Source organism: Meleagris gallopavo, chromosome 10, assembly GCF_000146605.3.
Source record: "Meleagris gallopavo isolate NT-WF06-2002-E0010 breed Aviagen turkey brand Nicholas breeding stock chromosome 10, Turkey_5.1, whole genome shotgun sequence".
In the NCBI taxonomy this organism is placed as follows: Eukaryota; Metazoa; Chordata; class Aves; order Galliformes; family Phasianidae; genus Meleagris; species Meleagris gallopavo.
The window spans coordinates 16795799-16815520 of NC_015020.2; the positions used below are offsets into that span (position 1 = coordinate 16795799).

Genomic DNA, 19722 nt, shown 5'->3' on the forward strand with positions numbered 1-19722 from the left:
GAAGAGTGAACACACACCTCTGTAGGGAGCCAAGATGAATGTCATAGATATGAACTTGCAGCTAGCTTTAAAAAAACAAACAAACAAACAGGATGCCACAGTGGCAGTTTGCTTATGCATGTGTAAGATTTATAAAAATTATTTTCAAGTTAGAATTCCTGAAACTACTACAGGGGAATGAACATGCTAAAGAAAGTAAGTACTACTTTTACTTAGCTTGAAGTAAAAACAGATTTAGCATGCTGTGGTGGTACTTTTCATAATTTAAGAATAAAATGAGGGATGCAGAAGCAAGTACAAAGGCAGAATTTGGCCAAAAGAACTGTGCTTCAACACTGGAAATCTTCCCGTGACCATGAAAGCAGTAAGGTATCAGTTTGAAAAATTCACAAGGGATTTCCTATGTACTTGGAAACATGATCACTAAAGCAATAACCCTGGTGAGTTCAGATAAAATATAGCTGGGAGAAAAAAGAAGCTTAACAAAATTGTTTTTATTTTCTTTTTGAATCAAAATATTGATGATTTGTTGAATTTTTGTAATTTCTGAGTAAACATATTATTAAGAACCTAAATAGTGTACAGTTACTGCTGTACAAGAAGGTGCACCATAGTTTTCATTTGCCCAATAAATATACAGTAACATGAAATCTTGTTTTCTTTTTACAATGTAATCTTGTGGGAATCTAAGGGTACGTGTTAAGGATGAAAACTCGAAGTAGACAATAAAATGCAGCAGAAAATACACAACTCCCACAGGCCTTTTCTTAGGGCTACCCAATCTGATTCACTATCAATGAACATGTATCAGAACTGTATGACAAAGTAATTTAACTGAGTGTTTGTTTCTTGCTTTCAACCTTTTCTTACAATTTTAATGCATTTAGTTATGACCCGTTTGCTTTTTAGTATTTGTGTTCAGTAAGTTCAAAGCAGTCACTTGTTAAAAAGATAGATCTTTTCTCTTATTCCCACTGTAGCTATTAAACCAGTGGTAGTTTTTCTTGTTCCAAGTCATTCTTGTTCCAGTACTTTCTTTATTTGTGTAAAGGCTATTATTATGGAATTGTTATTAACCTGAAACTGCAGCATCAGATAAAATAGGAAAAAAAAAAAACAGAAAAAGGAAATGTAGATTCCAGTGGAATACACAAGTGCCAATTCTCAATAATTTCTGAAGTGCTTTTACAATCCCATCTTTCTATCACATATATGAAAGGCCTACAGGAGCCATCAGAGCCTCTAAGGAGCTGACTGCAAGGCAGGGACAGGAAAAATCAGACAACTAAATCCACAATTAGTTGCGCAAAGTAAATGGAACAATCTGCCAGTGACACTGACTTCTGTCTGGAACGCAACCAAAACCAAAACCTTGTAACAGCAGAGACACCAACATTTTAGAGAAAATATTTGTGCCTAAGGAAGAAGAAATGTAAGTAAAGTCATATTCATAATCCTGTCATATTATTCATGCACGTATGTTTTGCAAGCAAAATGCAGCAGGGATTAAAGACAATGTATGTCTTAGTACACAAACTAAGCTAAGCAGATCTGCACTGCTGAAAAGTAATCAGTTCAAAAGACCCAATTAAATGTCTCACAATTTAAGCAAAATAAATAGCCTAAAGCAATGCTTATTTACTAATGAAAACTTTAGTAGTGCAGCATCATAATGTCTGAGCAATTTACACAGATTGTTCACACTGAGCGAACACACACAGCATCATGCCTTGTGGGTCAAGCAGGTTACAGATGAGACAGGAAGGGTTGGGTACAAACGTACAAGCTTCATGAAGCAGCATTTACTTAGGAGGCACAGTACTAGAGCAGAGCCACAGCAAATCCAAGTGCAAATCTTCAAGCACAGTGCCTAACACCCAGCTGCAACAGACTCAGAAGAGAAGAGACTCTCAGGCAGAGATCATAGGATAATGGTAAAAGCCCTTTAAAGCCTGTTCTTGCAGCACTGTAGATCTTTGTTATCCAAGGCTTGATATTCAGCAAATTCATAATGTAGTTAAAAGTTGAATCATTTAAGACAGCTTCTGAATCATTATTAAATGAATAGCAACTTGAACAATTACACTATTGAAAATGCATAGCTTTATCATTCACATCAAACTGTACAAATCTTAAATACATTTCAAAATATCATCCATTTTAATTACTAGAATAAGGTACATTCTTCTGAAATGTGGAAGTCTTGATACCCCTGTACCACTCACACTTGCACTGGACCTTCAAGGCAGTTCAGCACCAAGCAGGCGTCAATCACTGTGAGTCTCACAAATTCAGCAAAGCTCTTCTGCTTGCAGAAACATATGCCTACTGTAACTGCAGCTTAGCCTCCAGGTAAGCAAAACTTACTAATTACAGAACTGACCACTGAGGCAACATAAGGTCCCTTTGGTTTACCTTTAAAAAGAGCAGGATTAACACAGTTTCAAATGGGACGTGTGTGTAGGGTTGGGCCCTGACCTCCAAGTAATGAAAATATATTACGTTTCCCCCAAATAATGAAAATATATTACAATCTGTATCAATTAGGAGCAATTATTTATAAAAATGCTCACCTACTACAGTTTGAATATAGAAAAGCCATCACATTTTTAACAAGGGAAATGGGAAATCACTATGGGATGCCCTACTTAGATTAAATTAGCAAGAAACTTGTTATCAGACCATATAAAAGACACACCATAATAAGATGTGACCTTGCAGAACCTTGGAGCCAATCTGATTTTTTCCCCCTGTAACCCCTCCTAATTATCTGCAAAGTTACAGACCCTTTTGTGGCAGGTTATTTTTCTGTGAATAGTGAGGGGTTTGGGGCTTTTAAATATTTAATTAGTCTTCTGATATGAGAATTGTTGCACATGACAACTGCTTCGATTTTCAAACTGTGTTCATCCTAATTATGTTCAGATTTAGATTGGTCATCCCAAACCTCTCACTCTTGTAATTATTTACTCCTTAAAGATCATTCAGTAGAGAAATATTTTTCACTCTGATGGCTCTTTCTTTCCACAAATGGCTTTTCTGGTCCGTTAATTACCCACTCAGAGGATTAGAGTTTGTAATAACAGAAGAGATCCTGCATTTAAGATGAGTTTTACAGAGTGAAAAAAATAAATTGTTTTTTGTAAACTTGCCTAAGGGAATATCCCCTTTTTGGGTTATAATTTTCATCAGCAGAGGCCATGTGCCACTGCTGCATCTCTACCAACTCCACAGGGCTGGGGAGTGATTTGTTTGCTTGGCTCAACAGAACATGGAACAAAGTGCTGAGCAAGAGGCCAAAAGACAACTTGGTTATTTTACAAGATTTATAAAAGTGCAATCTGCTAGCAAGATGGTAGGATCCTTCTGCTCATCACTCTTTATGTGAATCTCATGGCTTTAACGTTATATAAATTAAACTGATAGCTATTAACAAAATTACAACTTTTCTTATTTCATCTGCTCTTTTTTTTTTTCCAGAAATGCTGTCCCTTGGTAGGTCTTTAATCAACTATGTAACAGTGGTATCATTTTCTATTAAAATGTGTCTGAGAGTCCTCGCTATAAGTACTTTCTTTTCTTCTGAGAGGAATGCCTGCCACAAAAGCACTGTTATTCATTACCCGCAGTGATGGCTGGATTCAATTATCAGGTGAAAAGCTCACTAGGCTTCCAGGTACAGGACTTCTCCAGCTGAAGCATATCCTTCTGCTCCAGCCTGGGAAGCACAGTTCATTTTTTTGTGACTTGAAGGTAAGGGATTAAGTTAAAACTTCCTGTTTTAAACCCAGTAACACTTAGGGGATTGCTTTTGTTTGCTCACTTTTACATCTCCAAAAATCCCGTGGATTGTGTGGCTTTTATTTCTATGTAAGTCAAGCACATTCACCTCTGTAAGAAACCCATCAGAAAATTCAGTGGCTTGACACTGTCAACATACAGCTAATCTTTAATTGTGTCAAAAATATTCATAATCTAATCCTTTTATCAAACTGTCTACCACTGAAGGAGTCCCATGTGCCTGAACAATTAAAAACCCCATGTTAGCTATACGTAGTACTGTATTACATTTGATGCAAATCCTTTTCTATTGAAATAAGCACTGGGCTGACAGCAGGAAGTGGCTGATAAGAAAGCAACAAGGCATTGCTGATGGCATTCATGATAACTGAGCACTAACTCATAAGTGTTCTGTCTACAGCACATTACCCAAAGTGCTCCTGTTTTAAATGTGGCTCCAGGAGGTGTTCTTTTGCTATAACTCAGCCACAAAGGCAGCAAAATTATCTAAGAAAGCTGGATATACAAAGTAAATGATGTTTTTCATACCCATCAGTGATTCTGGCACTAGAATAATACATTTGAAGGCAGTATCAGTGCAACTACATCCTAGATGAGAAAACACCTACAGCTTCATAAGTGTAATAGCTGAGCTGACTTCAATGCTCTTAAGAAATTCAGTTAACATGGAAAGGTTATAGTTTTCAAACCAGTTATTGTTACAGTTAAATAACTCAGCCTAAATTCATGTATCATACGGTCATAGAAAATGGAGCACAAAATCTGAGCAGTGTTGAACAATAATTTCGGAGTGCTGGAAAAATACATGTATTAAACTCATTTTAAAACTGCTTTGTTCACTATATACATACATATATATACATATATGTATGTATGACAAGGAGCATGATACCTGAGAAGCAATGAACAGTAAGGTTAAAGATCACAGCTGCATAGATTATTACTAAGAACAGAGGATAGATATTCTTGTACATACAACAACAAAACATGTACCTTGCAATATGAAACATTATGCAGCTCTGTGTCATTACGCAGTAGTAAGACCTTTTCCTGTAAGGTGTTAGAACTGTATGACTTTGGTCATAGCAACTTGCTCCTTGAAATTATTCTGCTATCTAACTTCTTTGACAAACATTACAGAACCTGGGGTGAGCAGGGGGTGTTGTGCACATGCTAGAAGAAAATCAAAATTCAAAGGCTCCTGTAGTTACTGTACTTTAGTGAATAACTGAAAAAACACAGTCATTATTAAACTCATAGTAAAGATTCTATACTGACAGTATACTATGAAAGAGGTTTGACATGGAAGAATTCTGTGTCTTAAGAGCCTTCCCTCCCCATTGATGTGCCTGTAGCAGGCTAAAAATACATCAAATACTGAGTATTCAATCTATGTAACACTCTTAAGACTGCATTAACTTCATTGCAGTAACTTGTTTTATAGGCTCAGTTCATCATGACCTATAAAATGTTAGGCTGAAGTGCTTTAAATATCTGCTAACACCATGTGCAAGCCTGGGAGTACAAGCCACTGTGCTGTGAAGCGGCAAAGACGGCGCTCTTCAGAGAAAGTAGCACGCACTCTTATGTCACTGATATAAACAGGGTAAGCATGCTAAATTATGTATGAAACAGGCAGCCCATCTTGATATCCACAGCAGTAATTCTAGTTGAATTCTTTGTTTGATTTTATTTTACCAGTATGATAATAGTCCTTAAGCTTGCTTCTTAAGCATAAAAATTGTCTATCACAATAAATTAAAAAATATACATGTAAACTCATTTCAGTCTTAGTTATTGTATGAAAGAAAAAACCGAAGACCTTTTTCATTTGTGGCCATAGAATTTTTGCTAATTATTGTTCTGCAATACATAAGAAATAAAATGGAAAGAGGCAAATTATCTGTGTCTTTCAGTAATCATGGCCTCTTTATTAAGCAATTAGATTGCAATTTCTTTATTAGAGAGATAAAAAAAAGAAATGCTTTAAAATACTGTTATTGCTTGTATCTTTGATCCTTAAACTTTTCCATTTCAGCAAGCTCATTAATGTCAAAATGTCATGAATATGACCGCCCCTTTTTAGGCTGTATAGCCTGGGTACATGCATAATCTATGGGATTCAATAAAGAAGTTTTTTTCTTGTTGAATTCAACTAAAAAGCTTAATTGAGCCACAAAGGTCAGAAGATTCTTTTTATTATAAGTAGGAGATTATTCTGCGGCAGAAAGAAGTTTCCAGAATATGAGATCTGCTCATTTTTATACTACTCTGTGGACACGTTTTAATTTTTAAACCATTGCTACTGTTCTCTTCTGAATAAAAAAGCTTCACTGTAATAATTTTAAAATTCTATTTCCTTTGTGTTACTAATGAACTGTTCACTTTCTTTCCGAGAGCTGGCTTTATGATACTAGCAAGTAGTCATAATTTACTTACGTATATTTAATTCATAATAATCTATCCTAATTTCCGATCTATACTCTGCTCTGCCCATCTTCATGTACCTTTTCCATCTCAGTTCTGTTTACTAAGTGATATTCAACGGATTTCCTATAGTGCAATGAACCTTAACAGGCAGCTTTTAATTGCCTCGCATAGGAAACCACATCACTATTAATTCCACAGCAACAGTATAAAATAAAACTATTGCTTCTCAGACTCTAGAGCAATTAGACCTCTCGGCTATTTGGCTAACTCTGCTTCATGATACCCAGTGCAGTTAATTATATTTTTTGATGTTAATAGTCTCTGTCAGTTTCAAGCATAACTCCTCTTTGATGAATATTTAAATTATATTTGAATAAAAAAATAATCTTGGTTACATTTCATATTCAGCAGTCATCACAGCTTAATAAAGGTCTCCTCGGCAAGGGTTGAGATAAATGGTTATATGAACACATGTAGAAAGTCCTAAATCAACTTATCAGATAACGTGCCTGGTTTGGCTCAGTGTTACAGAAGATATATTGGGGTGGGAGGAATTAATAGGCTTCAATTATTACAGTATTATTCCATATGAACTGTATTTGACACAGTAATAATATATAAGTAAATTAGAATTTTTTAATACTGAAGTTATGAATGCAACTAGAACTGGAACTTCTCAGGGCTAGACTAGAAGTTCAGAAACTAGATAAAAAGTCACATAACTTTGTCCAAGATAATATAATATTCAACTACAAGGTGCTGAAGGTTAAGCAATGCTGTCTATGTCAAATTCTCACAATTGTAAATTTTCAAGAGAGGTTATTAAATAGCGCAAACATATAATATATGATTAATTGTAGGCTAAACAGTACATACAAATAGTACAGATCATTTCAGAAATCTGAAAAAAAAAAAAAATGCAAGAAAGCCACAGTCTGAAGAATCTGTTCTATGCGGTTCTCAAATACACAACACTATAAAATGCTTAGAAATGTATGTGTACACATGCATAGATATTTATATTTAACACATAAAGAGCAAGGAAAGTGATGAATATGTATATATCATCTTGCTAGATAAGATGTATGCTGACTTAAGAAGGGCTTGAATTTTTTTTTTGCCAGTAATAAGGGAAATAAAAGCAACTTAAATATATATGGAAATAATAAAATACGAAGCTACACCCTGGCAAAATAATTAATTCAATCTTTTTTAAACTAAATCTAAATTTTAAATGTCATTAGTTGGTATCAATGATTCTTTTATTGTTTCTTTGTAGCTCATCCAATGCTGTGATTACAGTAATGTGCATGTGTGCTTGCACATGCGTAACATAATTTCCTCTGCAGAAAATAATAAGAGAACACACCACAAAAACACCAGTAAGTACCACTGAGAGCTATTTCACCTTACCTTACTGCTCAGAACCTCAGAATGTGAGAGTTTGTATTTAATCAACTACGTAATACCACGGTGGAACAACTCCATTAATTAAAAAAAAAATAAAAAAATACAAACACTGTTTTTAATGAGTAAACGAGACCTACTACTTTCATATTAAGTATTAATGACCGTGAAAATGAACAATGCTAGATAAGGTTATTCTCAGTCATGGTTGTTCCAGTTTTTTTTCCTGCAGTAAAGCCAAGGACTACGGTACGCGTCATGAATATTCTAGGCACTGTGATTATGCCTACTTCATGAAAATATGCTACGCGTATTACTGCTTTTTCTCTGGGTGAGTCATATCTGAGTTTTCAGACTAACAGACAGGAAAAAAATAAAACAAAACAAAAATCAATCAGGCCAAGGCCTGATACTGTGAAACGTGCAGTTCAAAAAAATAAAGAGCATTTTAAGTTTCTACCGCAGAAAAATACTGATGGGGGTGACAGCTGTACTAGGGACCCACGTCTGTTTCAGATGAGCAGAAACTTTCATTTATCAAGGCTACTTAAAACAGATATCAAATTTTGATAGCCTTGTATGTATTGTAAATGTTTAGAGAGACTGCCATCAGCAAGCTGAAGCTGATACTACTGGCATGCCAAAGCAAAAGGAGAACCTCATAGATGAGATGTGCACAAATACCATAGCTGCTCTGCAGCACATGAATTCCGAGAATTTCCCTCCACATGTCACCCTATGCTATATCTTGTGATCAGTACCAGTGCTTCTCTGACACAGAAAGGACAGAAATGCAAGCTCTTAATGATCAGAAACAGCAAAAGTCCAGGTATACCCCTTGCTCTGAGACACTTTCCACAACATAATATCTGTAGCAAAGGGAGGCAATCTTCATCCGCAGAAGAAAAAGCAAGGGAAAAAGCATGAATGGCAGCAGGGGTCAGCAGAGCCTTATCTGAACCTGGCAAACCCCCAAGAAAACCTGCACCATTACCACAATCACAGGCTTTTTTCAAGGGCTCACAGGCAGTTTTAAAGGGCAGAGGATCAAACCCTGCCCAGGAAAACTGTCTTAAGTCACATTAAGAAATGCAAGTGGGCGGCATAATACTGTTTAAATGCTTCTTTGTGGAAGTGCTGCCAGAGCTCTAATTCTGTTTTGCAGTGACCCCATAGCTTGTTCTGCTTTCTGCCAGATAAGATGTACTGTCTGAGATTTGTGCTGTTCAGGCTGCTTAATTTTTTTGAGGGAGATTAATCAGTTACAACAGAGGTACTACTGTCCCTCCCAGTCAGCAGTCTACTGGCAGATCTTCCGTATTCACTCATATTAGGGGAGAAATCAAAATTGTTTTCACTTGGAAGAAAACTAAGACAGTATGAGTGTTTCTACTGCAGACCTGACAAGGAGGAAAAAGACAAAACGCTCCAAAGATGTGTTTTCTTCAAACAAGAACTTATTTTGCTTTCTTCCCAAAATGCCTCACTCTCATTTGTTTAAAGGATTTTTAAAGTTGTGTATTTGTTGAACATGTGAATGGATGAAAAAGAACAAATATCCCTGTTCTCCCACTCATGTTGGAGGGATTAAGTAGAAAATAACGTCTCCGAAAAAGGAATGGGTCCAGCCCTTCCTTAACCTTTCTCTAGATCACCCTGTGGGCAGAAGGTGCTCCACTTCCATTTTGAAGACCTTCACTTGAGTGCAACTGGCCTGCGGACTTATGATGGATCTAACAGATTGTGAGCATTACCATGTGAGAAAAGTTCACCATAACAAGAATGCAAGCATGACCTGCTCACTGCTGTCATTGATAGACATGGCAATGGACGATACAAGTCTTGCACAGGCTAGGGACAGGACAGGATGAGTGCATCAGACAACATTCTGACTGCTGGAAATGATTTATGCCTTTTTTAATCCATTTACCTTCTGCAGTAAAGTTTTAAAATGGTATTTCAAAGAATTAAAGTTCCCTAAGTTTATCTACTATATATTTTTATATATAGTATGTGCATATATATATATATATATTTATTTATTTTCTCTTTATGCTTATGTATTACGACGAGTTTGCTTTTTTGTGCATAGTTAAGAACGAAAATGATAGTGACTGAATATGGAAGAATAATACATACACATTTAACATGAAAATTTCAAGACCATTTCACAGTGCAAGATTGATGCAACTTTCTGTGGCAGAACAGCAATAAACTGAATATATCAACTGTAAAACTATATTGTTAATGATGTATGCAAAATTCATAGTTTAAAGAATAGGGAATTTTCTTCTTTTCAATGATCACAACTATGGTCTTTGCGTCAAAATTCAGATCAGAAATTCCTCTTTAAAACTTCAAGGTATTTTAGCTTTTACTAGGAAAGAAACAATGCTTTTTTTTTTTTGTCCTGAAGTCAACATCTATTGAGCTTTCAACACTCCACATGCTTGAATTATGCCTCAGTGTATATTTATTCCATAGATTCAGTGTTAGTAACTTGTATCTGCCAGACTAACTAAGCATTTAAACACACAGACAAAAAAAAATTCAATTCACTGTACCGAAAACATAGAAGTAGTCAAGGGGTCTAATTTTTAAAATATATAGAGGAACTTTTCCTAACCAAAAAGTTTAGGATTAGGAAAAATTATTCTTATTTAAAAAAAATAAAAAATCCATTTTTAATTCATAAGAGAGAGGTTCCACCATGCCAAAAAGTTTCTTTGCAGCTTAGTATTAAATTATAAAATTGCATACACAATGTTTCTGAACATTTGAAATGTACCGAGTACCTACTTACAGGTACTTTCAAATATCTGTTCTTATTTTAAGCTAATAAAACAGAAATCCAACGAGTGTGTGGTATGTATGAAATCCTCAGTGCCTGTCCTAACAGCAAACCATGCCCAGGTGCAGCTGGAGCTTAGAGAGCGGGGCTTTGAAGTGGAGGTTGGAGGCAGAACATTCTCAACACCCAGGCAGTTGCAAAATAACTCCAACAATTCACCTGCAATCTACTAACAATGTGAGTGGTTGTAAGTAAGTTTTATCCTGTTAATTTTCAAATCTCTACTGCGTCTATAAAGAGCAGTATTAGTCAACCTTACCAACTTCAAAGTCTTGTGACAATTTCTAGCTGCAGCCACAGGAACACACCTTACGAGTGAGCAACTGCAGTAATTTCCTCAAGCTGCTTTACATCTTCAGTTTCCCTGTTCCTGTAATTCCTTTTTAAAATGGAAAGGAAGCAGGAAAGATTTGTCCCTGGTAAAGGAGAGCAGAGCACCAAGAAGTCTGACTGCCCAAATATACTAGAAATAAGCTTATTTCTACACTAAGCCTTAAATCCTGGTAGGATCTCCAACTTAACTACATACAAATGCTGGGGTTAATTATCAGAGAAGTATGGGAGGGGAGAAGGATTTTCTAAAGGTCTAGTCCCTTTCTTCAAAGCTTCAGTTTTACCCATGCTACTCTGAAGTTTAGAATCTAAATACATGAGAAGACTTTATTCTAGAATAATTGGGAAGTAATTTCAATCAGGAACTAAAAATTTAATAACCACTTTATAAAGGTAAAGCATAGCAGTGAAGTCATTAGTGTTCTAGCTGGGCTTCCTAGGAAAACATTAAGTTAAAAATCTTCTAAGAACTGTAGAAAAGAACGAAAGGAGGGAGAATAGCTGAAGTTTTTCAGATAAAGACGAGCTGATGCAACACAAAGTTTGCTAGAATCTCAAAATCTGTCAAAACATAGCAGCACGTGTGATTGGCTGTGTTAAACCAGAAACCTCATGTTATTTTTCGATCTTTAGATTTCACAGTATTGATCTCATTAAGCTGGTGTTTTCACATTGTAACTAGAGTAAATGTAGTTGCTCTACAAAAGCTGTGGAGTAATGTTGCAAATGAATGATAAGTATTTAATAATTGCCTCAACTACTTTTAAGTACAGCTCTAAAATGGACGTGGAGTGGTAAAAAGTAGAGGTAAAGACCCAGCTGTCTGAAGCGATAAAAACATCTCATTAATCCTTAAAAGTAAACACTGTAAGATGTTAAGTAGCAATGTAGAAATCATTGCAGCTTATTTCTAAAGTTTTCTTTGTGTTCATTTGTTCTAATGGATGAATTATTTTTTTTCTAGTCAATGGAAAAAGAAAACCAATGAGTCTGACAGTCCTTCAGGTGAGGTATTTCCTAAGCACTTGCTGCCATCAAAAAGCAGCTGATGTGATACTTTTAAATAACAGATCAAGGACATGAAAGGAGTGCCAAACAACAGTTTGCATTAGAAAACAAACAAACAAAAAATTACAAAAAAAAAAAAAAAAAAATTTTTACAATCACCAATAAATAGATGAGACGCAGGAATTTTAATATTTCCATAAGACATTTTCAGCATTCTACTATGCTTTCCATATAGCATAAATTGACCAATTTTCTAAAAAGATTAAATAAGGCAAAGGAAGCAAGCTTTCCTACTTAATGATAGGATCTAAGAAAGAATACCATGAAACAAGACTTCCCAATTACTATAAATGCCACACGAAAATAGAAAGCAGCACATTAAACAATCTCTGTCATTTCTTTAGACAATGAAATAGAATGAAATTGATAAATTCTTCCTGAGCACAGACAGGCTGAATCAATGTCATACATACGATCGCATATTATCGCATATTCATTTTGGCCTGTTGAAAAAGGGGTAAGATTAGAAGAGTGAGGAAGTTCAAAAACATTGTCTGCTACCATCAACCTACAGTTGATAAATTGAAAGGGAAGGATTGAAATTTCAGCTTTCCAGTAACAGTTTCATGTCACTTTAAGCAAGATTGTGCCTCTGTATTTGTTTCTGACTACCTTAATTTGTGTATTTGCAGTGAACATAAGGAGGACTTTGATCAAAACACAACATGCATTTTACACAACAAGGAAGTCTACAGAGAGGCACTACATTTACAAAAGCAATTGAAGGTGGTTTCAAAGGGAGTTGACAGATTAGAAGATGATGACACTGCTGCTGCAGTCTCAATGGAAATCTGGCTTGATCTAATTAACAGCAACGAACTAGAACCACAAAATGATAATTCAAACATGATTTAAAGAAGTTATATCACCTTTTTATTACCTAAACAATGGAGGTTTTTTCCCTCACTGATAACAGAACAAGTTACAGGTTGAATACAGAACAGGAATAAAAGGCTTGATATCCTTAATTTTCCTTACTGTAGGAAAATAAAACTTGATATTAAGAATAAATATTTGACTACAGAAGTAGAGAATGTCCACATGTTCACATGAAAATAACAAAAAATTGCCATAGTTGTACTCATAAAAATGGAGTGAAGTCAAAAAGGAAGATTATTTGATTATTTTTAAGATGTGCTACTGACTTCTACACTCAAAGAAAACACAGCATCATACAAGATGACTTGCATGTTTGATTTCATAAATCTGTGTACATGCACTGGAGAGTTCCCATCTTATCGCTGTTGTGCCCTCCCCCATCTTTTTCTTTCTTTCTTTTTTTTGGGGGGGTGTGGAGAGGGAGGGGGGAATTCCCAACCCAAATTAAAATATACTGGGAGAAAAACCTCTCATAAATCCTGAATATTTTTGTTCACTGCACTCCCTCAACTTATGAGGAGTTTTATTTTATTTATTATTTTTTATCTGTAGAGAAAAATAGAAGGCCAAATAGATTTTATGTAGTCTTCCTTCAGTTTAATGAGTAAAAAACGCTAGTGAATGATTTGTGCTGACACTTCCACAACTGTCAGTAGAGTGGACTTAAGCTCATCTGCAGACTACAGAACAAGAATTTCTTTGCATCTTGGTTCTGAAGCAAATTTTGTACTGGCTCATCCTCCATCTTATATGACAGTCACTGTTGCTAACGTCTAATATAGCTAATATAGCATGTGCTTGTATGCATACATACACATGTATAATGACATATTGTCATCTAGGCATTTTCTAGCTTACGAATTATTCGCATGGGAAGCACATTATTAACTGCTTTCAGAAGAAATATGTATGTTTGTCAGGGAATCACAGAATCACCAAGATTGGAAAAGACCTCTAAGATAATCCAGTCCAGTCATCCACCTATTACCAATACTTCTCACTAAATCATGTCCTTCAATACAACATCCAAATGTTTATTGAACACCTCTAAGTACAGTGACTCCATCACCTGTAGAAGCTACAGCCATTTGGATACCATCAAAGTGCTCTCTGACAACTTAAAAGACAAGAAAATAAGGAATCTCCAAATAAGTGAATTGTCTCATTTTCCTTGCACTTCTATTCTTGCTATTTCCTTTGACACACAATTTAAAAAACTTCCCTAATTGTAACTGATAGTTGTTAGTTCCTTCTAATACTACTGTATAGAAATAAACTATCTCAATTTCAAACTGAGAAGTGCAATACAGTATTTTATACAGTATCACTTCAGTTAAGATATTTTTCCTCTTTGATCCTAAAAATGACATATATACTTTTACCTTTGTGTCATAATTTTGTAGGCGTCTGGAAGAAAGCATTCAGTGTTCTCCATCTGGAAAGGGTCAGCATCACAGATCTTGTCATCTGTCCGTCCATAGTTAGCACTTTCTATCATAATAACATCACTTCCTGGACACCGGAGGTCAATGGAGTAGCCTTCACAGGAGAGCTCTCTCCTTACCAAACCAAATGGTAGTGCTGCTCGGCTGAAACCTGAAGAAGAAAAAAAATGAGATTGAGCTTAAAGATATAAAGGATATATATATTTTTTCTGTCTCATAGGCAGTAACTCTCAACAGCACGCTAAAGGTAAAGGAAGTGCACCGTTAAACAGTTTGACCCGCTACCAAGTGAAGCAGCCTTCATGAACCTGTCACAATCTGACATCACTTCTGCTGTGTCCTTAATCTGGGAAGAGAGAAAATTCCTCTTCACTACTTCTAACCCTTGACAAGGCAGCATGTCTGCAAAATTATTTTGTGCGTTCCTGTTCTCACCTCTCTTCTCCCTGCTTCTTTCTCCCTGTTTTGGGCACAGACAGGTCATGTTGGAAAGTGGGAAGCAGTAGAGCAGGCTGGAGTTGAAGAAACAGAAGTGATTTAAAAAACAAAAACAAAACAAAACAAAACCCCACCAACCCACACAAAGAAACAAAGCCATAATTTCAAGTTAATTTTTATCTCCATCCCCAGGAAGAGTTCACTTTCTTTTGCTCAGCTACTTCATGTCCCCAGCATGGGTATGTCTGCAACACTAGATCTAATATACATTCTGATACCTAGCTGAACGTCACTTCTCACTATCCGTTTTACAGAAATTAAACCACAAGCAAGAGCAAAAGGACTTTGAACAAATGCATAAATGACTAGTACAACAAACTGCAGATGTGTACTATACAGAATCTCCCTCTCCCTCCAAGAAAGTATTTCAAAGAATTTTTATTTTGAAAATACATTTTTCTGCATGAGCAAATTCTAGTAAATAGGTAACCTCTCTCTAATGAAGCAATATTAATTTATGGAAAACACACATACAATATAAAAAAAATGTATAATTCCTTGTACGTAGCTACTGATATATTATTATTAAATAGAATCTTTCTGTCTCTTACAAAATGAGGGCACTACCAAGAACTACAGGACAAGCTGAGTAACACGATAAGCGATAAATACCTGTATCTTTAAAATGATAAATCTTTGATAAATTTTCAGCAGAATCACACATATTTCCTTATTTTTTAAAAAGTTGCCCTCAGAGAGCAGCACAAGGCCATTAATATTTCAGTGCAGGCGGTTGGAGACAAGTTGTGACAGCAAAGAGAAACAGCTAGTAAGCATAGAAAGTTGGAACTCTACAGTGTTTTGAAAGCAAAGAAAATAAGCTTTTTTTATTTAAAAAAAAGTCTGACGCGTTAGAAGAGGCAAGGAAGCTAGGATCTAAAAAGATCAAGAATAAGTTGAGATAACCCCTTGATAGTAAATTTTCATATGAACCAGAGGCTGACACTTTTTCTGCTGAATTAATGATCTGTGGATTCAAACCCCTACTATATGGACATGATGATCTGCTACAACTTTTAGGAAGTGCTGTTGGTAACCACCATGCTGGTGTCAGGACATAGCTCCCTAGCAGCCATCTTCCCATCCACCTGTCTTCCCTTCTGTAACACCACTGACTTTTGCTCAAGTGGATGATGTGCAGAGGATGAGCGCCAGGCCACACTGGGCCCAGCCTCTCTGCACGCAGCTGAGTTTGCCTCTTTTAAATTTTATGCATCCTATGCAAAAGGGGGAACTGCTGCCCTGCCAATGCTTCAGTATTCACTAATGAGAGAAAAGACTATGTTGCTGTAGAAAGCACAATTCCATTTAAAATGCACTTCTGGCTGAAGGTTTGGCTGAACATGTCATATGTAATAACAAACACTATTATTAGAGGCTTGCTGAAGTATCATGAGCTGAAAGCTCTAAAGAGTTGAAATGCGAATCCATCGCATTAACACCCTATGTATTCCTCCCATGCAGCAAATTAATACAATGAAGACAGAATCTGCGCACAGCTCACTAAGGGCATGAAATAGGCATGGAGAGGGGCCCAAACAAAGCCCTCACCACACAAACATGCCGCAGTTTTTTTGATTAATTACCATCACGACAGCCACAGCGGGACCAAAAACAATGCTGCTGGTGACTGCCATTCCTACATCCTAATAATCCTGTCAAATTTAACACCATGCCCATAAAACTCGAACCCTCCAGTTCACAGCAATGCTGCTTGCACACCTTGCATACAGGAGGGCTGTCTCCAGCAGGGGCTCAGGCAGCGTCCTCCCATGGGAGCCCCCTGCATGCCACTGTACAGCATGTGCATTCAGGTTTCCATCAGTAAGGAAAATGAAGCCATGGTTCTACTGCCCAAAGGGGAATTCTGCTAAACAGGAGAGGCTGCAGGCTGATACCCGCTGAGGTCCAGCATATGGACAGATACGGTGCCAGGCTGACACAACCATACCAAGCTGGTTGTGATGAGCATCAAACTCTTCCTGCAGACCCAGCAGCGCAGCCAGTACTTCAGATAGGATAAATTCAAAGACAAGACTGACATACTTCTGCAGAGGTTAGCTGCCTGCAAATCCTACTTCGTCATCTGCAGCAACAGGGCACTGCTGTAAGCATGTTAATGTATTTCATCCTGCATAATTTTTTTCCCATGCAACCACCTGTATTAGGACAAACATTCAAAATACTACACGAAGGTTAGGTCACCACCAGCAACACAGGACACACCAGAGATTGTTATGTACCTTCAATATTGCAAAAGCAGCAGTAAATAGAACCAAACAGTGCAGCATGTGTTAGGTGGGAAGACTACTCTAAGGAATTGCCATGGCACAGAATTTTAACTAAATAAAGTAAATAAAATTTAAGTCCACTAACAAAACTGCTGTGATGTTTATTCTGAAGCTTTATCTGTAATCTTTCCCTATCAACAAAGAAAAAAAAATAAGCATATCAACAAGCAAAGTGTAATTCAATCCATCTTGCAACCCTGACAATCGAAGAAAGAACTAGTGGGAGGCCCTGTGAGCAAAAAATCAATATTGCAGCTTTGTGCTGTGCAAATGTGAATACTGCCAAATAGCAGTGCTTAGGGTAAAATGAACTGTTTTGCTCTATTTTCTCCTCTCTGAACAAATGATTTTGAAACGACAGCTTTTTTTGGAGCTATAAAATGTCAAGCAATAACTCCCTGTGCTTTAGGCAAGTGATTGGAATAAATACCTCTTGGCAACAGGTGCAATGACTTAGGACTGAAATTCATTTACATTCAGGAGATAATTCCTGATAAACAGATGCACTGCCACAGGATGGAAGCCTGCAAGACCGACATCTTAACACTGCTGCCCAGTTCTGCACTATTCCAGGTCTTTTCAGACATAAGCACGTAGCTCTGTCAATAATTAATGTTGTCACCAGTAAATTTGTATTTCCAGTGCAACTCCTCATGAGTACTTTCAACATCGTATTTTCTAACCAACCTGCATTCAGCCTGCTTGGCTTGCCTTGCTATACCTTGCAAAAACATATTTTGTTTGGCTGTCCTGTACAGCTGAAATCACCATTTCATCCTTGCGCTAATTCCTTCAAGGCAAACTGAGAAGCGACATCAAAGGAGCTCCGTCCCTGTAAAGAGCTTCCTGATCACCACAAACACTTTTGGGGCAAAGGCTGGCACTTTGCATACATCATGAACAGTAACCCACATAAGATCTATTACTTATCTATTACCAAATGCCACATCTGCTGCATATGCTGTCTCTGATTCAGTTGTATACATGTATGGGTTTTGCCTTTTTTTTTTTTTAATGAAGGATGAATAATACCTACTGAGAAAAAGAGAATGGTTTCTGTCACGTTGACTGTTTTGATTATAACAATACTTCTTGGCAAACATGTTTCCTGCACATTTTATCTGCTCACAAATCAGTTGAGCACATGCTCTTTATTGAAAAAAAGAAAAACTTCTTTTACAAAATCACCATTTTATGGAAAAAGGTAGAGGGGATATTCAGTGGTAATAAGCATTCTTTAATGCTTTACTGACCCATACAGAAACACTGAGAAAAAATATCAAAACGAAACATCACAAATGAAAATCTTCCCTCCTGTACTTTAGTCTACGAATTTAAAACATACATCTCCTACGAAAGAAATGTAACTCAGAACTATGTTTCTGAAATATATCAGATTCACATTTGGCTAAAAATGTTTTATATAAGTTTGCAATGCCTTATTTACCACTAGTTCCTTAATAAGAAATTATTTGTCTATAGAAAGATAACCTAAATTTGTCAAAGTCCAAAGGAAAGTTAATAATTCACAGCTTCCTGCCCACTAGCATTCCATTTTTTTGAGCTGTCAATAATAAGAGCGTGTGCTAAGTTTGGTAGATAAAAGCGAAAAGGAGCCACTACATTTGAATGTTCACCCCATACAGAGGAAAAATAGTGCAATGTAAACAGGCTAACATCAGTACTTCTCAACATCAGAAGCAAGGAACCTTTGATTAAAACTTAAAGCACTGAGAGAGTAAACATGGAAATGTAAAATTATTTCAAAGAATGCGGATACTGGAATAACTGAGGTTCCAAAACAAATCTTTGCAGAAATATATATAAAGTCTCAGTGAGCAAGGAAAAACTGCTTCTTGTATTATTTGGCTCTAACAGAAAGGTCTTTTAAAAAGAGCACATCTTTTCAAACAGAATGTTTACAGTTGTCTCTTTCACAATCTCTTTTATTTTACCAAATCACGAAACATGATGATTCAAGTTCGACACAAGATGAAGCAATGCATCTTGGCCAGAATTTCAATAATATATGTTGAGCAAACGCAGAGCCCGACAAAACCTGCACTCAGCATCCTCTCAGTTGCTTGGTGAGGTGCAGACGCATGCACAGACAATTGCACAGGGGCAGCCAAACACACTTCACAAGCTGAAAATCATGTAATTCTGAACATGGGTTCTGCAGAGCATTTATAATTCTTCAAAAAAAGCCTCGGCTTCCTGCATTTTCTAAAGAATTCCAGAGACTATGTATGTCAAGGGAGACTTTTTTTTTTTGTTGTTAAACAGCTTTTAAATTATCCAATACTGGTCAACAGATCACTACCAACAACTACAATGATAGATGCAATTTAAAATGACAACTGTGCTTTCTAATTCTATCTTTGAAGGGGAAAAAAGTCCTTATGGCAAGCATGTCTATTAAAAGATTACATTGGCACAGTGAGAGCTTCTGATACTGCACAGAGGTCTGGAGTTCACAGCACTCCGCTCCTCTTTCACTGAAAGCCACCAGATAGCACATGAACAGCCAGAGCTGTGGCATGGCAGACAAAACCCCACTGTTCCAGTCTGGATAAAATTAGGCAGGAAGCGATCATTTCAAAACTATTCTCCTGTTGCTGTATTCTTTGCTGTTTTAAGTATAGACTCATTATTTTCATTTAAGATGATGCAAGTAGGGGACAGCTAGAGGAAAAAAAAAAAAGATTAGTTATTAAGT

General features: G+C 36.5%; 1 protein-coding gene across 9 annotated transcripts in view; it reads right to left on the reverse strand.

The window, feature by feature from the left end:
• Positions 1 to 19722, reverse strand: part of ADGRL2 (adhesion G protein-coupled receptor L2) — a 171029-nt gene that overhangs the window by 56576 nt on the left and 94731 nt on the right. For all 9 annotated transcript variants that reach the window (XM_031554863.1, XM_031554862.1, XM_031554866.1 and 6 more), the window contains one exon: positions 14152 to 14365. In XM_031554863.1, coding sequence (XP_031410723.1) covers positions 14152 to 14365 — 214 coding nt within the window. The remainder of the gene's footprint in view (positions 1 to 14151; positions 14366 to 19722) is intronic.